This window comes from Watersipora subatra, chromosome 3 (assembly GCF_963576615.1).
Source record: "Watersipora subatra chromosome 3, tzWatSuba1.1, whole genome shotgun sequence".
NCBI lineage: Eukaryota > Metazoa > Bryozoa > Gymnolaemata > Cheilostomatida > Watersiporidae > Watersipora > Watersipora subatra.
The window spans coordinates 19,734,970-19,749,762 of NC_088710.1; the positions used below are offsets into that span (position 1 = coordinate 19,734,970).

At 34.7% G+C, this 14,793-nt stretch overlaps 1 protein-coding gene across 1 annotated transcript in view; it reads left to right on the plus strand.

The window, feature by feature from the left end:
- The first annotated feature begins 8,451 nt into the window (after window positions 1-8,451).
- LOC137391863 (G protein-coupled receptor kinase 3-like) overlaps window positions 8,452-14,793 on the plus strand; it is a 70,829-nt gene continuing 64,487 nt past the window's right edge. The window contains exons 1-3 of the mRNA XM_068078407.1: window positions 8,452-8,595; window positions 11,047-11,123; window positions 14,006-14,079. Of these exons, the coding sequence (XP_067934508.1) occupies window positions 8,483-8,595; window positions 11,047-11,123; window positions 14,006-14,079 (264 nt within the window). The 5' untranslated portion in view covers window positions 8,452-8,482. The remainder of the gene's footprint in view (window positions 8,596-11,046; window positions 11,124-14,005; window positions 14,080-14,793) is intronic.

A 14,793-nucleotide genomic window follows, 5' to 3' on the forward strand; every position in this document is an offset into this window, starting at 1 on the left:
TAAAATTTCACTAGTCATTTTACGAAATGTAAAAATATATTCCTAGTTTATTCAAACCATCTTGGAATTTTCTTGTTATTTTTAAGCCATGTTTCCTTTTATTTTCACCATTCTTCATATCTTACTTTGGGCTAGTCTCATGAAAAACATAGTACATCTATGCCTCCTTTGCATTTAAAGGTGACAATTACTGCGTCAATACTGTAAGTTGATGCAGTAGTTGTCAATATTGTATTCTGATGAAAGCTATTATTACAACCAAAAAGTAAACTAAAACTCAACCTATGATGATATTTGCAATTAGTGCAAACTGTAATTCCGAATACATGCTTTATAAGGAAGAATTGAGATTATTGTAAGTGACTATGTGGGTATAAAAGTGTGTTAATCTTTACCCTCATGTGTGTTAGTCTATATTCTAATTAACTTTTTTTCACACAGCTCAACAATTAGGCCTAGTCAACGATTACCATAATTTCTGGCTGCACCAACTATATGTGTTTTTGATTGTTCTCTCAGCGCTTCATAAACACGCCACAGAAATGTTAATCCTCATAAAATATCGATTCATTGTTGCATATTGGTTCACAATGCCCACAGATGATGAAACAAATTCTACAATAAATAAAGCAAAAACAAAAAATGGATTTGTCAATGTGGTTATTGCATTGTTTCCTGTAGTAATAGTGTATGTTTTAATATCTAAATGAACAATTGAGCTACAACGAACATTGTTAACAAAGGAGTTAAATCTATTTGTTTGTTTTTAAATGCATGGTCAGCCGTGGCAGGTTATGCAGGTACTTGTAGTCATATCAAAGAACACTCATTTATCTTACGGTATTCAGAGTGCAGATAATAAAAAGTAAGGACAAAGTTAAACCTTTTAGAGTTAAATTACTTGATTAGTTTCAATTGAAAAAATGTTGTTAATTTATCTCGATTCACTTTGTTGTTTTCACTCTGAGCTACATAGGTGAGTTTAAAGGTTGATTTGCAACAAAATTCACATTACAGTTATTTGGTATCAAAAGATTCACCATGTCTTACTCTGTTGTGTTGTAGGTGCAAAATATGTGGAAAGGTGATTACAAGCTCTTAAAAGCTCAAAAACGAACAGAAAATCGCAGCCACACGAGACCGCCGTAGTTTGGATTCCCTTTCCATAACGGCTCAAATGTGATGTAGTTGTGAGAGGTGGTTTCTGTTTACACTTTCTTGCAACCTTATTCGTTGAAATATTTTCACAAATATACTTCACGCATTCAATAAAACTATGTCTGTTGATCTTACACGTCTATTTTATCGTCATCGTAATGCTGTCACTTTTAGCACTGATATCTTATAACTTACCGTAAAAGATCGTTAAACTTTTTAACCTCACCTCGAATGAGTACATATCATTGTCTGATAATCATGACGAGCCTGTTGGTCACCTGTGATAATCGAAAAGTGCTGCAAAAATTGTTTGCGAAGTATTGGGTCACATGATCAGATTACGACTTGACGATTGAATAATGGCGAAACAAAAATGTAATGTAGCGAGCATCTATATTTGATACGGGTCTTCGGTAAAACCCGAAATGTTTGTCATAAACTAGTACTACGATAAGTTTTATATTGAGCTTTGTATTGGCCTTTCAATTCATGTGAGAACATACGTGACAAGACGATAACCAAATTTCGTGGTTACGCCATCGAAATAAAGAGATGTCAATCTACTGCGGCTTTTCGTTTTTGAGCTTTTTAAGAGCTTGTAATCACATTTCCACATATTTGGCACTTACAACACAACATAGTAAGACATGGTAAATCTTTTGATACCAAATAACTGTAATGTGAATTTTATTGCAAGTCAACCTTTAAGCAAGCTTATCAGGTCTAGTATCGATTCACAGAGTCACTTTCAATTTTGTTACGAGTCCCCAAACTGGCTACTTATTCATTATATATATTTTTATTTATGCTATATTATAGTAGTATTTATGCTATATTACTTATGCTATATAGAGAGTAGAATTGTTTTGAATATTTAAGTCTCATCAGTGCAGCTCAGAGCCGGGAAGGGAGATAAATCCTACTGTCAGTGAGAGTTGACTTCCTGCAATGAAACAACTAGGTTGCCTCACAGACTTTAAGAAAGTCAATGTGATGACACTAGAGTGCTCAAATCACAATGTGATGAGCTGTGCACTTGTGATGAGCAAAATATATTTTTATTTATATATAAATATGTATATACAGTGAAACTCGGATAAGTCGCCCCTCGCATAGCTCGAACACATGGTTAGCTCGAACGTATTTGTTTGGTCCGTTCCCACGCAATAATAAATTGCTTTAGATAAGTCGACCTTAACTTCGTTAACTCAAACAGTTTTTTGCCTAACGGCTACCAGACGGTTGTTATTGCTTTAGAATATCACTTTATTCCAAGTCATAGAGATAAACATCAACTTTTAGTAGTTCTTAGGCGTCAATTATTACCACTATCGTCATTATTATCACTATCGACAAAATATTTTCGTTAACGACCTTTCTAAAGATTTGCAAAAAATCAAATTTTACCAAACATCTGGTTTGAGATAGCTTTTCGAAAGCAAGAAGCGAGGTAACCTTCAAATAAACTTAGAGAGAAATCGGCAAAATTGTTTTTGTTAGAATGCTCACAAGAAAAATATGTCTTTTTTCTTAGCGTTTCAACCGCGATCATGATTTGCCTATTTTAATCTGAAAATGTCCTGGCAGTCACATCACCTAAAACAAACAAACAAATCTCAAGTAATAGGAAAATATTTATACTTTCTGATACAAATTGTTAAAACATTACATGAGAGGTCCCTTAACTTGCAACAAGCAATCAATGCTTTTGATTTATATGTAGTTTGTATATGTACTGATAAATACAATAATACATGTGCTTTTAACAGTGTTCTCATAACTTGAACGCTCTGATAACTCGAAAACTTTCTCTCGGTCCCGTGAAGATCGAGTTAGCCGAGTTTCATTGTATATAAATTTATATATTCAGTATATACATATATGTATATTTATACATATGTATATTGGATAAGTAGTCATGCATTGAATAATAGATCAATGTAAACCACCTATGGTTTAGATTGATGAGGTGATTCATTAGTGGTTTGGAATGACTGACCTGCAGTAGACAACAGGTCAGCTTTGGGGTCTCTTGACTGAATAAAAAATGATTCAGCAATCATTCAGCATAGCGTAGTCAAAATTGAGCAAAGCTTTGACTATTCCAACGCTGGTTTTATGCATAATACGTAGTTACAAATATTAGAATGAATTGATTATAAGAAACTTTGTTTCATAACTTGAATGGTTTTAAAGATGTGGTTGCGTCAAATTTGAGTTGATTTTTAACCCTTTCGCGGGCAGAGCGACGTTTTTGTCGCTTTGCGATACGGCTGCTAATGGGCAGTGCTACGTTTTTGTCGTTTCGGTAACGTATTTTATTATTGCAGTTTCTGGTTAGCTAAATGCCGTTTTTTGTTTACTTTTTTTACCAAAAGCAAGCTACGATATAGTAGTTTCGGTTAGCCTCAAAAATTGACTTTAAGGTTGAAAAAAAACGATCGTTTTTAGCAGTGATGAATAAATAAACTTTCGAAAAAAACCAGAAAATTGTTCTAAATAATTTATCAACTTTTATTTTTCTTGTTTCGGTTTTAGCTTTTATTTACCGAATTTTTTGAGAGTTTGACTTTAGTTTACCGTCATGGCGGCGTCTAAAAGAACCTCCCGAGATTATTCTAATAAAGCAAGTACTAGTACCGAAATTACTAAGAGATTCAGAGCTGACAGTCACTTTTTAGATTTAGTAGCAAGAGATGACAGTGAATCAGGTTTGAATTGTGATTGGAATGACTTTACATCTGGAAGTGACAGTGATGAAAAGGCTGGTAGCAGTAATGATGAGGATGTGAGTAGGAGTGATGCCAGTGCCTGGAAGAATATAACCAACATAAACAGAGATAAATCTCCTACAATTCAGCAGTTTATAGCAGTGACAGGCCCAGTATTTACTCCAGTAGATGCTCAACCAGTAGAGTATTTTGAAAAGTTTTTTGAGCCTGTCAATCCAGGAAGTACATTTTTGTGGGAGCGCTTTGTTACACAAATAAGTACATGGTGCAAAGACTGTGATGTGGGCCTTTGTAAAGGAGAATGCTTTCGAAAATATCATTCGTAAATAGACAATTATTATGAAAAGCATATATTTTATGTTATACATTTTTATTTGTTTATAATATATATATATATATATATATGCCTATGGACATATACATATATACATATGCACCTTTAAACATAGATATATGCACATAATAACACACAGAAAAGTGTATGAACCTTTTAAAAAAAATTGATTTTTTGGAAAATTAATTCGCCCATGGGAGTCTGATTTAGTTTTGAAAATTCGCCTGCGAAAGGGTTAAAAGAAAGTATTTTTCTTTGTCTATCAGTTGATATGTTGTTTGTTGTGTTAGGCGATCTCATTGTCAAGATATTTGAAAATTAAAATCGAAAAGATTCAATCGCAGTAAAAACGCTCAGGCCAAAAAACCATGCCCAGACTTGCCCAAAATGATGTAACGCGTGATACAACCTGTCTCTATGTCTTGTATTCATATCGGCTACTGCGATAAAAGTCTAGTCCTACGCGGCTCTATTGGCATGTATTTTATCTTGTATTTGCTGGTGTTGGCTAAAATAAAATTTTAAATCCAACTTCAGATACATTATTAGCAATGTCTTACATTATGTCTTAAAGGCCTCAAACAAGAAAAATTTAAAACTTGTCATATTAGCTTCTTCTAAATGCTGTGTAAACATCTTAGTACCGACCACCAATTCTACCGGTCTACGGTAATTCTGCCAAGCAAACTATGTAGAATAAGGTCTTTGTATCGGCACAGTTCCGTCGCTACCCACACTAATGATATACAGCCTCCCAAAAGCCCCGCCCACATTATGCCCGTCGTATATCCTGGGGGTGAGGCTGTATATCATTGCCCACACCGAAAACTATTTACTACCGTAAGTAAAGTAAGTAAGCTGCGTCTTTGAAAAGAATATGTGGTGAAACAAACTACATCCCTAAAAGTCATGTACATTGTATAGTCGACGCTCAACGTTATCGAGTCGGTGTCAATGTGTAGAAAAAAGTTCACTGTTCACATTTGATTAGTTGATTCAAGTACTAAACAAATGGTCCAGCTATGCAAAAGTGCCTGTACATGCGTCTCTGATTGCACTTCATAAATCCATCTATCAGAAAAGATGTCAACACATCTTCAGCACAGGTGTCAACGGGGCTATGATATATTCAATGTTTTAATCATTATAACGCGTATCTACTAAAAGCTTTCAAATTGGGGTTAGATAGATTGCGAGTGTAATTTAAAAAATGAACAAATGTTTAACAAAAGCATAAGTACGCCAAGCCAGCGATTCGAAGCTTTGGTTCTGAAAGTTAAAGATTTGCATTGATCAATCGATTTTTTTCACTTTCTACGAGTGAGAATTGAACATCTAAAGTCAAATCATAAATATAATTTACTAGATAAAACTGCCAAAGAAAATTTGAAGCAAATATAGCTAGTTGTAACGATAAAAAATTATAAAACGATGATTGGTGATTGCAAAAGTTATAATTTTATTAATTAGTACATGTATTAATGAGTACTAAAAATATTACCTTCAGTATATTCATCAATCTAAGCCATTGTATTGCTAGATGCTAAGGATTAAAAAGAAGCCGTCAAGAACTCACAGTACGGTATCTCGCACGCGCAGGAAATTACATTATAAACTCAAACAGGGAAATATAATCTGAATCTAAACACAAAAGTATATTTATAGGAGACTCAAAGTAAAAGATAAATTTACCTCCATTCTCCTATCTTCCTCCGTAGCACTTTAACCATCTGATGCCCAGAAAACTCGGAGTCACCTTCGCAGTAACTTCACAGCAATTTTTACAGTTCTGTTGTTTGTCAATAGAACATGTCGATCGAGTAATTCATTAAAGTAATGATGTTAATTAATTTAGTAAATATCGATATCCATTCGATTTAATAATAGAGTAAAATCCCAAAATTTGAGATCACAGACAGCGCGTTTTACGAGTGATAACATTTATTACGACCTATATAAAAATTTCGTGCTAATGATTGGCTAATGAAGCGACCTTATATTTCTCGCTCGTGGACTCTTTTTAGATGTATCACTAGTTACGTCGCGAACGACGCACCCGCTGGAATGTTAGCTTTTTAAAAGATGACCTCATTCAAACGCTTATATCTCCGGACAGGATTGGTCTATAAAGATAAAAATGACATCAAATTGTAGCTGATGTTTTAGCCTTTTATTGGTCTTAATTTCATTAAATCGACCTTTTTCACGAAACCACATCTTTAAATTTACTCTCAAGCCTAATGTGTAAAAAATGTTCAGCTAGTGTCAGATGGCTAAGCCCTATTGTACCGAAAAAAATTTGCTGCACAAACCAATTCTATACACATTATTGCAATGCAGCTGAAGGAAATAATTAGAGTTTATCGCATTGCTATAGATAGATAGATAAATAGGTAGATAGATAAGTAGATAAATGTATAAATAGATAGATATATAAATAGGTAGGTAGGTAAATAGATAGATATATAGATAGGTATATAGAGAGATAGATATATAGATATGAGCTTCATCACTGGTCAATGCAGTTCAAAGTAAATTAGACAATGAGACACAAATAAAGGATAATAAAGTAAAATTATGCCTATTGGAAGAAAACGCGCTTTTTGTATAACTCTGTTCTATAATGCGTTTTGGCAAGGTGTCACTGTCTGGTATACGGTATAGTGGATTTTTTGGATAAGCAGGAATGTAATGGATATTTAGGCAGATTAGAGTTGCGATCTTAGTATTTTAGACAGCAAATATCTAAGAACGCATTTAGCTCTTCGGCATTAAGGACATTTAGACGCTGATCAGAACTGTGTATATCAGGGTAGCATAACTCTAAAGCATAATTTTGAAAGTGTTCAACCTTTCTTTATCTATCCATGGTAGATGCATGCCAACCAAAAAGAGAGCTTAAATGTGGTATATCTTTGATAGTTTCTTCAAATAAAAATTTGGTATCTACTTCAATACAGATGTTGCAGCCAGTATTCTACCCTAGCTTTGCGTAGGCAAGCAAGTGGATGATCTGCGTAGGCAAGCAAGTGGATGATCTACTGAAAATTTTGCCAAACCATTTGTCTTTGCCTATCATTTTAGACACTCTTAGAAATTGTCTTTCTCTATTTGTAGTACCGGTTTATCATCAACTATCCAGTATGTAGCCTTCCAGCAAGTGCGAGGAATGAAACGAATGCACTTTAGGCCTAATGCCTGGAAGCGAAGAAGGAAACATGGTCTGGAGCAGAGGCTATCAACCCCTAGTGGGAGAGCTATATTATGGAGACGTGTTCTCAAAGGCAGGCATAATCTGAGCACATAGGTTCAGCCTATGGTCCTTCAACCAGGAATCGCATTGAATTGACAATAAAGAGTAATGTGTATGCAATGCGTGACTTCAGCCCTTTAATCTATCTAACAGTTACTTGTGTGAATATCAGGATTTTTTGCTATAATAAAGCTTACTGTTGCTCCAGAATCCTTAGATGACCAGATTTAGATTTCGCAAGAGTACTTATTGAAATTAGATCACCAATGGACACAAGGCGATTACCTGTGATTAATAGCTTCCCATAGTTAACAATAAATCGTTTTTTGTGTTTGTGCAAATACAATAGAAATTTTTTCCAAGGTATGGTTTTTGCATTATTAAGAGATCGTGATAGATAAGCCATGGCTGAGATTAACAACGGTGTTAGTTTTTCAGTGATTAATCTGAAGCTGATTGACTCACTGGGAATGATGATATGGTGGCTGTCAAAAATGGAATAAAATATGTCATTTTGACACCTTAAAATATTCACTATAGCTTTATGAAGTGGTTTTAGTACTGGCCTACATTGTACCAATTCAGTGGTGAAGTCCTCATTCTTATCATCCTTGTGCTCTATAAACATTCATTTGTAAAAACTGCTAATTGCAAGAATAGTAAGTTTAGATTAATTAAAAATATTTGTAACATCGACAAATTATCAACCATCAGTATGCAATACATGTATACGTATATTGGCGCTTAGGTATACATGTAGAACAGTTCGAAGCTGGCTGCATTATTTCCCTGGAATTGTCTACCCGAGTTTTGCAACAAGGCGTCTATTGGTCAGCTTACATCGAAGACTGACTTACCATCTTCTTCAAGATTCCGAAATAAAGAAACCGTTCCGCTATTTGTTTCGTCTAACTAAGTTGTCTAGTTTTCGTAGTAACTATGGGAGACCGATGACGTTGAGAGAGGGAGTTTGACACAGTTTTAGAATCGCCTACGCTAGCAATCATGGCGGACCTAGAAGCGGTACTCGCCGATGTTAGCTATTTATTAGCAATGGAGCAGAGTAAATCTACTCCAGCCGCAAGAGCAAGTCGAAAAATCGTGCTTCCTGATGCTAGGTTTGTGCATCATCATCTTATATCATTTCACTTACTATTGTTCTGGAGACGTTTACTAGACTTATTAATCACCCTAATGGTAGCGAATCGTGCAGTACATGTTCTAGCTGTAGTTTTAAAGATGTGCATGCACAATTTTGCAAACAACTGCACCATTTATCATATTTAATTAAAAATAGTTCAAATAAAAAATCATTTTTGCATTTACCTTGTGTAAGATCCATTAGAGAACTTTTAGCATTATGTGCTCGTTATACGTATAGTATAATGATGAATAATGATAACGATAATAACGATGAAACTTAAATGCTGGATGTTTTTAACTAACTTGTACAACAAAATATTTTAATTGGCTTATCCACTCTTAACATTTTAAACTGTGTGGCACTTTTAAGTTTTCCTACTTGCTTCGTTTGCATATAGATTACAAGTAGAAGTTACACCTACCTGGAAAAAGTGTAGTACTAGTGTTTGTTACGATTTTTTCAGACAAGCACTTATTTTTTCAAGCAAGTTATTTTACAGTTTTATTTCTAATCTGAAGCATTTTCAAGCCTCAAGTGTAAAAACATAGGTGCGAACAGTTCAACTATGCCTACTTTTTCTAGCCACTTTTAATTGTATTATACACGTGTTTTATGCATTATGACATCTGTGTATTTCTGATAAGATATGATGTAGTTAAAAATATGATAACTTTCATTGCTTCTATTGATATATTTTGTACCGACCAGAAACACTAATGAATAGCAAACTGACATACTTCTAACATAGTAACGTTTGACATGCACCCATTCACACTAAACTTCTACAACTTTTGTCAAATGCCATTGCTTAGCAAAGATGTCATATTCATTCCCTTTCCGGTTAATAACAAGCTGCTGATGGAGCGCTGTGTGTAAAAGTTTGGACTTCACTATATTCCTAAAATGAGTACAAAGAAAAATTGCATCATTGATCCATGCTTTACTACACTTCACACATTTAATTAGGTATCAACAATGTGTCTGTGATCTATTCTCTTATCCAGCTTTGTGTTGTCGCTGAAGAACTTGCGTATGCAGTACCATGTGTTATTGTGACACATGAATAGTCCTAAGAACTAGAGTATCAATGGCATCCTTAAACTGAATCAATTGTTATATGAATAGCGTCTCATTTTACATGTTACTCTGTTTACATAGACATAGTTAGTTTACATAGACATAGTGGCAGATTCAACAGTATGTTTATGTATAACTTTTTATTGGCAATGGTAGTCATCAACAAAATGATGTTTTTCATTACATGCCAAAAAAAAACATGAAAGACAGAAATCACGAATTATTAAATGAGTTTTGAGTTTATTAGATGTGTTTTAAATGTTGGTAATCTAATAGTATTGCGGAGGAAGCGGAATAGTGAATTGTAGGTTGTAGTAACAGAAAGTTCATAAACTGAAACATCGATGGTGGATGTAGTACGTCGGTGTCATGAAATAGAAAACTACTCTAGTTATATGTGTAGAAGGATAAATATTCTGGGCAAAGTTTTCACGGAATTTTGAAACCAGTAACACAAATGGGTAAACGAGCAAGTTTGGGATGAGGCAACATGTTTAAAGATTTTGTGATATGATCGGTAGAAGTGCGTATGTATGTAGACTTGTTCATTATGTACTAGTAGTTCAGTGCTGTGGTTTGTACGCATAGGTATATGTGAGCCGATTAAAACTCTCAGTAGTACAGACAGAAGAGGACATTTTTAGGCAAATTGTTTTGCCTATGTTTTAGAAGTATCAAGCATATCAGCATATAATTCTGTAAAATTCCAGCAGATTGTAAAATTCAGCAGGTTTGAAACTCGGGGTCAGCGGTGTCATGATGGTCATAGAGAATGCGAGAAGCAGTCTCTGAAAATTGTCTGTAAATTTTACTAAAATGACGAATTTGACAAATTGTACATTTTGGGTATACATGCCTAAGGAATTCTTTCAAGTTTCATCCAGCTTTTCTAATGCTTGTTATACATTTTTGGTTGATCAATAACAAGTAACTTAAAAAAATTAACCAATTGCCTTGAATTAAAAATAAGTGGTTTGTATCTGTTAATCAAGAATGTGTGATTTCAATATAACCAATTCAAACTCTTTGATAACATATCCTGTTACAGATAAAAGCTGCTATTGAATTCACAACAATCAGATATAATCAAGCTAGAAAAACAAGACAAGCTGTCCTACAAACTGGGGTGACACACGAAGCCCAAAATAATTGTACACATAAACTACCTCTACACTATTAGTGTTAGAAACAAACATTGTCTTGTTAAAGTGTACAACATCACCTCTTCATCAATGATCTATTCGGAAGAGCTCCGTTGTTTTCTTTTTAGTACTAGTTAATCTTTTGAACTTTTATTCAAATGTTATATTTGTTATCAGCATTTATATTTAATCTTGATCTTTTGCAGCGTTAGAAGTGTCATGCATAAATATCTGGAGAAGGTTGGAGAAGTGACCTTTGATAAGATCTTTAATCAAAGAATAGGTAAGCTAATCAGTTTCATTGAGAAGACAATCAGCTCTGGGCAACCTGGCTTTGACATTAATCTTCATTGGGTTGGCTAGAGAGCATTTATGTATAGAGTGAGATGTCTACTTACAAGTGCTTTGGCCTACTAATTTTTCGACATAAAATATATAATTTGACAAAATATTTGTTTCTAAACTTAAAATAATTTGGGGATTCAACTTCTAAATTTTTTAAAATGAAAATCAATTTTTATTTACTCATTATTTATTATACCTCTCATGAATGATGTATTTATTTTAATGCTATGGCAATAGCTATCTTGCATATTTGTTATGGCTATCATAGGTTTTTGCTCCAAGGGACGACTGAAAGACACACAGCGTATTTTTATAAAAAAAACTTTTTTATCACGGATTGATGATTTCATATTACAAAGTAGATCCTCCACCAAATTATTTTTGTATGTTTGACTGGTTATTGCTCTGGTCTAACTTTATCTTTTTCCGACGTTATTAAAAAATTGAGTTACTGTATATACTCGCATATTAGCCCACTGTAAACTCAGTGGAAGCCACTAACTCACTGGACCAGCTTATACGAGCATTACTCACATGATGTGAGCATACTTCACATGATATGAGCATAACTCACATGATGTGTGCTTACCTCACATGATGTGAGCATACCTCACATAGCAAAATTACTAGAGACAGCTTTCCAGATCAAACTTCAATTTTCTTAAGTACGCACTCGTATTCTGTTCATTCCTATATATATATATATATTTATGAATTCGCCCATAAAATTTGAGACTGTTTCAAATAAAGACTTGATTATAATTAACAACAATTCCATTTAAACATTAATTTTTAATGCACTTTAAATAAAATTCAATATTATCATACTTGATAAGCATGGGCCGCTTATTCGAGGTGACTCCGTTTTGCTTTTTCAATCAGCTGATAATATCATGGCTGTCTTCATGCTGGTCTTGTAAGACCTTCCATTTTTTGAGTTACAGTGAAAATTAACCATATTTTATTATTGTTGCCGTCTCGTAATTTTAAATGTCATAATTAATACTTTTTCATTAGTCACACACAATGGTATCTGGAAGTCAGCTTATATGTGAGTTTTTAAAAAGCCCTAATCTTGAAACAGTTTTTTAAGAGCAGATTGATGTGAGATAGGCTAATATGCGAATGTGTCCTGTGAATTTTGAAACTCGGTTTAGATGTATGTTTTAACTACATGGATTAATTACTCCGGCTCAACAAGTCAGGGACAAAAAATTAGCAAGCTGTTTCAATGTGCTAGAACAAGCAAAATTTCAGCGACTAGGCCCGTATGAGAGAAATGAAGTTCTCTGTTGGTTGACAGGTAATTTTTTTTTTTCGATGTTCAGCACCATTCTTCATTTGAAATTTTGGTCGAAAAAGCATTTTCGACCAAAATTTATGGTTATGGAAAAATCATTAGAAGCAATGACACCACTGTATTGCGCTAGCGTGTGTTTAGCCTTGCTTAAAATTTAATAATGGTTCGTGCCATGTATAATTTTCCTAACTAGTAGCTTGTTATAAGATCTCTAAGTTATTTGGGTGCTAGAACATTCTTGGTCAAACTTTCTAGATCTTTCCAAATCCTCTCTCTCCCTTTCCAACTATTTCAGTCACTAAATCTACTCATCTATCATGGTACATTCCATGACATTATATCCCCTCCTATTTGTATCTTTCTATCGTAGACCAACTAATAAGTCAAGTTGGTTTGCCCTCGTTCACCTTTTAACCGTCTCTTGCTTCCCTATGCACATCATTTACATGAATTTGAGACAAGTTAATGGAACTAGGACTGATTTATGTACCCTGGCAGCGGTGATTAGTGCATGTCAGCGCTAATGAACAAACCTGCTGCTCTTTTATAAGAAAAGAGAGGGAAGTGAGTGGGCTCACTATTTGCTCCAGTTTGCATGGCAAATGAAATCTATGCTGCCTATCAGCCCGTGTGTCATGAATAAAAATCATTTGTCGCCGCAGTGTGTTTGACTTTGATATAGTTCACTAGGTCAAAGGCTCGATCGTTTCCTCAATTTAGTCGTCTTGTTGGTCTTGTTGTCCACAGGGATACTTGGTTAAGCTTTTCATTTACTTGTTTTCAATCCTATCTGGCTTCGTTCAAATCATGTCAAAGAATGTCAGACGTGGCTGGATATAGCCTGATTGATGACAAGATGATGGTGTGAGGTCCACTGGGCTAGTACGCCATTTCCTACTAACTAGCCATGCGATCGGTCTTCCTCGATGAAAGGTTTTCACAGGAAATTGACGCATTTCTCGATGCTTTGAGTATACCTATTCGCAATCAGATAGTCTGCAGATATACTCACTAAAGGTCACCGCAGAAGCTGTGACAATACTGAGAGTGCTTCGGCAGCATGCTGTGCTCGAGCCTGTAAAAGAGTATCTATAACCCTACAGGCTCCTGTCTTGTATGGGGAATGAGGGGGCGTGAGACATGACTTTTGTACTTCACCTAGCATCAGCTTTTAGGCTAATGTGTTAGTATTTGTTTAGAATGCTTTTAGCACATTTGCGTCTAATTGATTCGATCGTTGAACTTGAACACACTTTTCACTTTATTGAAAATCATAAAAGATTAAACTTTTATGCTCTTTGAACATAAATAGAATCTGACCTCTTATAAGGTTTAAGTTTTATAATACCGTTTGTAAGGAATCGTTATATAAAATTCAGTTGTTAGCGTCTGCAGCCCATCAAGCTGAATTTACTTGTTATGAAGCAAACATCAAACGCATTTTGTACCGTCAACTCTTGAGACATGGTGTGCTTGTGGTTTCGCTTTGCTTTTAGTGTGTGGATTGTTTCTATTTTTAGGATTTCTTCTCTTTAAGGACTATTGCTATCAGTTGCTGGACACACCAAAGTGTCAGATCGACTTCTATGAACAGGTGAGCGCCTTGGAGTTCTTGTACCTCGAGTCACTTTATGGGAGATAATCTTAGCGATGATCTTCACCCTTCGTATATTCTCAGTCTAAATATATAATATGGTTTAAAGGTTGACTTGCAACAAAATTCACATTACAGTTATATGGTATCATAAGATTCACCATGTCTTACTCGGTTGTGTTGTAGGTGCAAAATATATGGAAATGTGATTACAAGCTCTTAAAAGCTCAAAAACGAACAGTTAATCGCAGCCACACGAGACCGCCGTAGTTTGGATTTGCTTTCCAAAACGGCACAAATGGGACGTAATTGTTACAGGATGGTTTCTGTTTACACTTTCATGCAACCTCATTCGTCGAAATATTTTCACAAATATACTTCACGCATTCAATAAAACCATTCTATTGTTTTTACGCGTCTATTTTATCGTCATTGTAATGCTGTCACTTTTAGCACTGATATCTTATAACTTAGCGTAAAAAAATCGTTAAACTTTTTAACCTTACCTCGAAGGAGTACATATCATTGTCTGATAATTATGACGAGCCTGTTGGTTACCTGTGATAATCGAAAAGAGCTGCAAAAATTATTTGCGAAGTATTGGGTCACGTGATCAGATTACGACGATTGAATAATGCCGAAAGAAAACTGTAAAGTAGCGAGCATCTATATTTGATACGGGGTCCTCGGTAAAACCCGAAGTGTTTGTCATAA